The sequence below is a fragment of the Apium graveolens genome, chromosome 6, assembly GCF_009905375.1.
Source record: "Apium graveolens cultivar Ventura chromosome 6, ASM990537v1, whole genome shotgun sequence".
Taxonomy (NCBI): domain Eukaryota; kingdom Viridiplantae; phylum Streptophyta; class Magnoliopsida; order Apiales; family Apiaceae; genus Apium; species Apium graveolens.
In genome coordinates, this window is record NC_133652.1 from 267,691,578 (window position 1) to 267,701,256 (window position 9,679).

A 9,679-nucleotide genomic window follows, 5' to 3' on the forward strand; every position below is an offset into this window, starting at 1 on the left:
AAAATTACCAATGATCCCACTATTGGGGAGACAAGTCAAGCAAATTCAAGTGCCAGTTCTTTGAAAGAAGAACAAGGGTTTGAGTTCATGGTACATGACAATAACTTGGTCAAATCCCCAATTCAAATGGAGGTTCCTATTACTGTTGAGCAACACACTGTCAAAAACACAGTTTCTATTGTGAGTTTACCTGTGATTTCAATCACAGGGTTACCTACCACCTCATATCCCTCCACCTCTAACAAAATGACATCCCATCTACCTTCAACCCCACTTAACAACCTTCTCACCTCGTCTCTCAATGGTTGCAGGATGCTCAATCTCAGCCAATTATAATGAATGATCTCCTTGTAGACCAATTAGATGGCGTTGCAAACATTACCCAACAATTACTCACAATTGACATGTCCAATTAGATTCTCAGGCTATCTTGCTGTCATACAAAGAAGATGTGTCGAACAGGATGGGAATGTGGATGCTTGGCTAGATAAGGATTTCAGTTTGGGTATGGCCCTAAAGGGTGTACGGCTCCTTTAGGAGTCTTCGTGCCTTCTTGCGTGTTTGGACGCTCTTCTCTTAACTTTTATAATCTTTTGACGAATGAAAAAATATTCGCAAATGAACTTGTGAAAAAAGTCATAACCCGTAAAATCTTATTCTTTGTAAAGACCTCTATGAGACTCTCCATGAGGTATAGGACTTCTTCGGGAGTTTTCACTTCTCCCTCCTTGCTTGAAAGTTACCTTTCTTGAATTGTTTCAATTCTTTGATAAATTAAAAATCAGATACCGATCAATAAAACACAAACATGAATTTCTCAAATTCATTCCTAGGGTGGACACCTCTCACAAATTTGTTATATCATTCCCCTGATTTCGCTTGACATCCTCGGACACACCCTATATCGTTAGGTGTTGGAAATTTCACGGACAAGTGATGAATGAAGGTGACGACCCGCATAATTTTTAGAAACGGTCATCCGAGAATAAAATTATGAGATGACTCATGATCCCACCCCCATTAACTTGATGATTTGTGTTGTTGAGAGAGGGTCTTCTCTAATGGTGACAGGAAGTCTCACTATCCCTTTAACTTTCATCACTTATCCACCAAATCCATAGATGTATATGCTCTCGATTTTTATATATTTGTCGATAAAACCCATATTCTTGTAAACATCATAGTAAAGGATGTTAACTGAGCTTCCTTTATCGATGAACACACGATAGACGTTCATTGATCCAATGTAGACCTTCAAAACTAAGGCATCATTATGAGGATGACGAACCCATTTGGCGTCTTCCTCCGTGAAAGTAATATCTCTTATTTCTCTTCGAAACATCTTAGGAGATCTCTCTTCAAGATGATTAACGTCAATGAGTAAAGGTCCTCACGCTTCTCTAACATATCGATTCATTTCTCCATTTGTGTCTCCCGCATAATGAGTTCCTCAAAATGACATGAATGCTTCCTGATTTGACAAAATTTATGTCATCGACTTTCTCCTTTTCTTCCCTTTCTCGGGCGTGCCCTAGGCCTTCCCGGTTGGTCCTGCAGTCGCCTCGATACTTCTTTACTTTTTTGACAATATAATCTCCAAGCTTCCCTTCCTTGATGAGTTCTTCTATTTTATCTTTCAAGTGTCGACACTCATGGGTATAATGTCCAACAGATTCATGGTACTCGCAGTACTTCTTTTAATCTTTGGTTTTCCATTCGGTTAAAGGAGGCAGCCTCCAAAAGATTTATTTTCCCTTATTAACTTCGTAGAAATATTCGATGGACGCTGCCAAAGGAGTGTAAGCGGTGGAGTCTTTCTCATAGTTAGTCGGGGGACTCCATTTCCTTCCTTCAACTTGACGTGCCCTGCATTCCCTCCTATTGTTTGGACTAGGAGATCTATCTTTTCTTTTCCCATTCTTCACTTTTACAACTCCATGAGACACTGATTTTTTTGTTGTCAATTAGTGGTTCTTTAACAAACTCAAAAGAATCTACTTGTTCATAGAAATCTCCGAGGGTGTTAGTACTCTTTCCTTGAATGTGTTTCCAAAAATCTGTCCATGTATGTAAACCGGCGATCAAAAAGTTCTTCGATGTTTCATCAGTGGAATCTCTTACGTGTGATACTTCAGCATTGAATCTTTTGAAATATGCTTGCAAAGTTTCCCCTTCTCTTTGTCATACATTCGTCAGAACCGTCACTGGTGGGGTGTATTTCACCGCAGATTTAAACTGAGTTAAGAACATTACTTTCATTTGTTCCCGTGACGAAATCATCTTAGGTCCCAAATTTTGGAACCAATGTTGAGCAGTATCCCTGAAGTTACCACCAATTGCCAAATCTTGCACCTGGTACACATCCATCTCAATATTGAACCTTCCCTAGAACTTTACCGGATCAAAATTTCCATGAAAACGTAAGTCATGAGTGGTATTCTTATATTCTGTGGGTAGGGATGCTTCCCTAACCACTGAAGTGAATGGCGACGTATGCGGATTCCATGACCTTCCCACCTTCCAAGTGCGACAACAACTTTTTCAAATCATCCAAGTTGACGTTTCCTACTCCGGTTATGTTCTGAATATTAGGCCGTAGAAAGATCGCATGTTTTACTGCTATCCGAGACTGAGTTTATGTCACATCTTGCAGTTGTGGTACCACAACAATTTGTGGCTGAATCATAAATCTTTTTTGCAGTGGTGAGATGCATTGCGACTGCAATGGCACTACTACTTGTGATTGTGGATGAATAGAGTACCGAGCAGTAGTCTCTTGTTAGCCTGCCGATCCTTGATATTCCTTTGATGGTCTTTCTCCATCATTAACCATGAGAGCATGTTCATTCTTTTTTCTTAATCATTGCTGATGTGAAGTCTCCTTGACCTTGCTCATGCTTCTTCAAACAACGCTTCTTGTTCCCTAACTATGGCTTCTGCGACTGACGTCTTTAGGTTCTTTTTCCCTTCTTTTATATTCAAATCTTCTTTGCCTATGTTCCGGAGGAGGGTATTTACTGTCGTGAAGCTTTTCCTCCCTTGTGGGGGGTGTATCCGCACGCTTATGAAGCCCTAATTCATGTTAATCTTCATTCTTTTGCGTCTCCAGAATTAGCATCTTCAGATCTCCGTCGCATAATTGGATGCCAAGACGCGCCTTCAAATGAGATAACCTCCTTTTTTCTTTATTTGGCTCCGGTTGAAGCCTTTGTTCATCGTATGGGACTTTTACAATTGAAACATCTTTAGTGTATTGCAAGCGATGTGGTGTTACCCCCTGAAAATGCTTATCGTGGGATACACGATCTTTATTGTTTTATTCTTCACAATTTTCCTTAGATTTGTCGCCAATAGTTCCTTCTTTAGAATGATACTTTTGAGGATGATGTTGGCTTTCTCCGCTTTCCATTAGACCTAAGCTACTCCTGAAATGCATTAAAGAATCTCCTCTCCGACGGAGTTGTTCCTGTAAACCATTTTTGTTGAAGTATAACGGTGGCTGTTTATCCTCATATTTTGGGTGCATCTATCTTCTTGTCGCTAAAAGCGTTCATATTTTTACCGCTTGATGCGCCCATCCTCATATTGCTTAAAACATACATAATTCTTCTGTTTGAAGTATTCATCATCATTAGCTTCCCTTTCTTTGAAAACCATGAGAACCATGACCTTCGTTGTCACGAGATCCATGACAACTTTTGCGTCCGTTTTCAATAGCTTCCTTACTTTGAAGACCATGAGAACCATGACCTTCGTTGTCATGAGATCCATGACAATCTTTCCGTCCATATTCAATATCTTCCTAACTTTTGAAGATCATGAAAACCATGGCCTTCGTTGTCATGAGATCCATGATAACATTCATATCCATCTCTAATAGCTTTCTTCATTTGAAGACCATAAGAACCATGACCTTCATTGTCATGAGATCCATGACAACCTTCCCGTCAATCTCCAATAGCTTTCTTCCTTTGAAGACCATTAGAACCATTATCTTCGTTGTCATGAGATCCATGATAACCTTCTCATCCATCTCCAATAGCTCTCTTTCTTTGAAAACTATGAGGACCATGGCCTTTGTTGTCATGAGATCCATGATAACCTTCCCGTCCATCTCTAATAGCTTTCTTCCTTTGAATTCCATCGGAACCATGACCTTGGTTGTCATGAGATCGATGAAAACCTTCCCGTCCATCTTCATCAGAGTTGTAGCCGTTGTCGTGCGAGTTTCCACAATTATTAGACATCTTTTCCTCCTAAGATTCGAGTTGATTGAAGCCGCCCCTTCTAGCACCAATTGGTTAACGTGGGAATTTGGTTAACAAATATTTGAGGTTCGCGGCCGGAATCAAGATCTGCAGCGGTGGTCCTTCGCCGTTAAAGTCGTCAGAATATTGTGATTTTAATGAATCGGGGCCTAAGATCTCAAGGGTGTTTGGTGGTGGCATATAGAGCTCTCGCTTCCAATCCCCTATAATGTGTCTACGTAACTCCTTTTATAGAGGATCAAGCCTTACATAGTTCTTGGAAAATAAAAAATCTAGATGGACTTGGATTCTCATTTCGTGGCCCAATAAGAGTTGTTGAACTAACTTCCTATTATAACTCGAACATTGATTTACTTTAGGAGTGCCCGACGATGTGGCCTAGTAACTAAGGCCCAAGGCTTGGTTACGACTTCGGGACTTCACGGACAAGAAAACTTCCCGGCCAATGGATATCCCCATTCGTTACCGCTACTTCTGTCGATCATAACCGCATGTATAGCCATGACTTACCGCAAATGCCAAAACGCCTCCTTGCCCCCGACGAGGATAACCCACCAGACTACAAGACAAGTGATCCCAAGCGTAAAAGTGTCAAGTGCGAAATAATTCCAAAATCTCATGTTGAAGACAACCCGCCGAATACGGAGATAAGGCTCCCAAAGCATACACTAGATGTTTACGACTGTTCCCTTACGAGGAGCTCCCAGAGGGCCCTTTTCCTTTTTCGGGAGCGCCCTAGAAAGGGCTTGGAGTCCTCCAGAGTACTCTCCCATGCCTAAGGCGCGCCCTAAGCTTGGAGAGCTCCCCCGGGAGCTCGTCCTCTTATCTTGTATGATTTTTATGCTTTGTTCACTTCCCATTTTAGTTGTGGGAGCAACCTCCTTGCTAATTCTTCTTAGTCATCTCACTTGCGTTGCAGAGCGACCACGCAGAGCGACCACCCCGCGCGACCATATAGCACGGGGTGCCCCCTAGGAGAGTCCGGGGATATTTCCCCTGATCCCGGGTCGTTCTTCGTTTTTTGATCGTTTCTCTCTTTCTCCCTTGACTTAAAATCATCATTTATTGACTTCTCATCAATACTTGTTCTTCGTCGTCTTCTACTATAGCGACCGTCGTGTTATCGTCGTCGTAGCGGTCGTCGCGCACTTTTTTCACTATGATCGTTGTGAACTCCTATTGTGAGGGTCGTCGTATACCTTCATATAAAATTCACAAATTGTCGTCATAACTTCTCGTCGTCAACAGTCGTCGTAAGCGACTCCCATATAGGGTGAGCTCTACAGGGGTCCGGAGCTCGTCCATCTTCATCCTTAGCGGTGATCCGACCCTTTTTCTTAAAGATCCAAGGTAAATTCCCATGACGATTTTATATTATAAAAATACATAATACAAGTAATTGATACAAAACTAGCTTTGAATATCAAAATTTTAATTTTAAACAATCGAAAGTTTTAAGATATAAAATTTGTTTATTAAAACATTTAATATGATTGTTAGTTGTCTTTTAATTCTAATTTTGTTTTAGTCCATTTCAATCTAATTATATTTATTTTTGTGTTTTTTTTATATTGGGTCTATAGTTTAATTTTATTATCATCGAGATGGGTAGTATATATTATATAATTTTATACCGAGCTTATTATCCTTATTTTTCAATTTTCCCTTTTGTATTTTATATTCATGTATTAAAAAAATTAATTCATGTAATTTATAATTGACATTTTAATTTTGTTTCATAAAAATTATAACTCATAAATTATGATTTATGAAAAATATTATTAATTCTTAGATAACATATAATTAAAATTATTCAAACACTTAAATATTTTATAATTTACAATTTTCATATCAGGATTTTAAGTTACAAGTTACAGGAAACGTTAAACGGTCCCTCTATTTGAAAGCTAAACATGATTACTCTAAAAATGAAGATACAGACATTTTATACCTCTTTAGCCCCATATATAAAGTAAAAATGAATTTGAAGCAGATAATGTGAGATTCCCCAGAGGATTAGTCTAGCATCATCTATCATGACAAGCATCTATCATAACAGGGAGAGAATAAGTCTTGATTCCCGCAGGAAATAAATAAATTACGTATATGTGATCGATGAGTAAATAGTCAACCATCACCTTTACGACAAACATGTCATAACATTCAATTTTCAACTATAATATCGTTTACATTTCTCCAACTTGCTTCAGACCGTAACGTGCAGACTCCCCCAGCTCCAATATCGTAAAACTCCACTTTCTTTCTTTCCCATATGTTACATTTCCTATATGTTATAAACAACAGGGCTTTTATCGACAGCTATTAACTCATCATATACGGGATCATCTTTTCCCACATTTCGACATTGTACCTAAATTACTTAGAAACTCTGTACCCAAATCATTTGTACGTTTTACATGCGAGCCAGCCGATCAAATCATTGAATATTGTCAAACCACAAAAGTTTATAAATATAGTGAGTTGGCCAAAAGTGTAAACAAATTTCAAGGCTCATTTACACACTCTACATACGTTTCCCATATCCCTCACCTTCTATATACCTACCTTAACTACCTTTCCCCCTTCTTCTACCTCTCCCTTCCACACACAAAACCCAAAACTTAAATTACATGTATATTTAGGTTTGTTTATATATAATCCGGCCTGCATCACTTTTTTGATCATCCCTAACTTTAACATATTTTTAATTTTTAAATCTGGCGCGACTACATGACATCAACAAGTACTACTACTCCTACTCTCCCAAGAACCAAATTCGGAAACCTAATCAAGTTTGACATAAACAGTTTACACTACCATGAAGACAGTGATGGTGAATTATATAACCATCATCACCAACACCACCACCACCGTCTCGAAAACCGCTCTGCAACGCCAAGCCCCTCATCATACAATACCACTCCTAATGCCTCACCGTACACTTCGTTTTCGCCATGGAACCAACCTATCTCATCTTTCATAAATTCTCCATGGCTTCAACCAACACCCGATTTTAACTTAAATCAACCAGGGCTTATCGGCTCGTTAGTCCGTGAACAAGGTCACATTTATTCGTTAGCCGTCTCGCGTGACTTGTTGTACACGGGATCAGATAGCAAGAACATTCACGTATGGAAAGACATGCAAAAGTTCTCGGGGTTCAAATCAAACGCTAGCGGATTAGTTAAAGCAATTGTTGTATCGAAACAACGAGTAATTTTCACAGCTCATCAAGACGGTAAAATTAGGGTTTGGAGATTAGGTAAAAACAATCTGTACAAACGTATTGGAAGTTTACCTAGTACTAAAGATTATATAGTATGTTCGATGAACAAGAAAAAATATGTCGAAATTCGACGACATAAAAAGGTGCCTTGGATTCGACATTTCGATGTTGTTTCATGCATGAGTTTAGATGAACAACATGGGATTTTGTACTCGGGTTCATGGGATAGAACAATTAAGGTTTGGAGATTATCGGATTACAAATGCATTGAATCATTTAATGCACATGATGACGCGGTGAATGCTGTGGCGGCATGTTATGGTGGTTTTGTGTTCTCCGGTGGAGCCGACGGGAAGGTGAAAATGTGGAGGAAAGAGCTTGTAGGGAAATATACTAAACATGTGTTAGTGGAAATTTTGTTGAAAGGTGAAAGTGCCGTCACCTCGGTGGTGGTGGCGGACGAGTGTAGGGCAGTGTACTGCGGCGCGTCTGATGGGATGGTTAGTTATTGGTGGCGTGAGAGGGGGAATTTGGAGTACGGTGGGGCGTTGAGAGGGCACAAAATGGCTGTTTTGTGTTTGGTGACGCCAGGGAAATTGGTGATTAGTGGGTCGGCTGATAAGAGTATATGTGTGTGGAGGAGAGAGGATGATGGAAAACATTTGTGGTTGAGGGTTTTGACGGGGCACGGTGGTCCGGTGAAGTGTTTGGCGGTGGAGGCGGAGGAAGAAGGTGCTGATGAAGATGGAGGGGATGATCAACGGTGGAGATTGTATAGTGGGAGTTTCGACAAGTCTATTAAAGTATGGAGTGTGTCGGAAAATGATTATCAATAGGTTTATTTTTTATTATGTAAATTTGTAGGATTTGTTTTGTATACAATTTTTCTCATGTAAATTTGTAGGATTTATTTTAGTAGCTTTTCCGCTTACTTTGGAAATATTAATTACTTTGCCATTTTTTTCGGAGAAAAATGCATTTTGTATACTTACACTTAAACTCTCAAATACTTGATATATCATATTCAAAAACTTTCATTTGAAATACCGAAAATCAAAAATACTTGCAAAGTGTGTCATTTCGTCAGCTCTGTCTCTTAATTTGAGGGTATTTGAGTCATTTCAATTGCTCAGTCATTTAATGGGGTAATTGTACTAATTTAATTTCTAATTGATCTCTAATTTCTCCAAACAATACTTGGAACACCCTCTTCTCAATTCTTTCAATTATCCGGCGAAACTCATTTTTTTGTTGCTGGAATATCAAACTCAGACTCTTCAATTTGACAGTAGCACTTGAGTAATCATTACCCATATTCAAGATAGCTGATCAAAATTTCAGGGTAAACATATGTAAACATATGTATAAAGAGCTTGTTACTGCTTTAATCTCTTGTTCTATTGTTTTAATCGTTTGCTTTGATCTCTGACCAGAAATACTTCACAAAATCCAGACAAACACGGTAATGGTTTAGTTATCGGCAGAAAATGGCATCAAGTTAACTTCTTATGCCTCTGAACAAAAAGAGAATTCTTACCATTCTCATTTGTAAGACCGGGAGAAAACTTAGCGATAATAGTGCAAGCGATGAAGAAACTGACGAGAAAAGGCCGGTTACGGTTGTACTCTCTCTTGAAAAATACGGGCCATGGATTGAATTTTCTCATCTCTCTCTCTCTCGTCTATCTCATTTCTCTCTCTCATCTATCTCGCTCTCTCTAAATCTATACGTAGCAAAAGCATAACTCTACACTGTAACATTTGGGACTATTTTTGTATTTTTGAATTAGCTTGAACAGAAATACATCAAAAGGAATTGTAGAAAATAAAATATTTACTAAATGAAAATGGCTGAAAGGTAAAGTACAGAAGGATTACAGGAATGAAAGTAAAGTAAAAATACTATTACCAGTTTGCCCTTCTCTCTCTTCTCTCCTGCTTAAGTACTACTATCTTGACCACATGTCAATAATTGGTTGGTTGACAGTTTATATCGTTATTGCACGTGATCCAAGAATGATGCTGTCTAACAAGGCTAAAACGACAACGTTTACCTTTCTAATATTAAAATATTACCCAAGTCAATTAAAATAACAAAAATAACTATTTGAACCAATATTGCTAAAATAGTTACAATGCCTCTCTCTTCAAACAATCATTGTCCTCAAATATTGAAGTCTGGGAA

At 38.8% G+C, this 9,679-nt stretch overlaps 1 protein-coding gene across 1 annotated transcript; it reads left to right on the plus strand.

Annotated features, from left to right (window-relative positions):
* Positions 1-6,790: 6,790 nt before the first annotated feature.
* Positions 6,791-8,330, plus strand: LOC141666006 (protein JINGUBANG-like). Its single transcript, XM_074471991.1, has one exon. The coding sequence runs from the start codon at positions 6,999-7,001 to the stop codon at positions 8,328-8,330; it is 1,332 nt and encodes a 443-aa protein (XP_074328092.1). The 5' UTR covers positions 6,791-6,998.
* Positions 8,331-9,679: the final 1,349 nt, after the last annotated feature.

Bases quoted from the DNA above. Each gene is read 5' to 3' on its own strand.
- LOC141666006 (XM_074471991.1), top strand. From the start codon at position 6,999: ATGACATCAACAAGTACTACTACTCCTACTCTCCCAAGAACCAAATTC.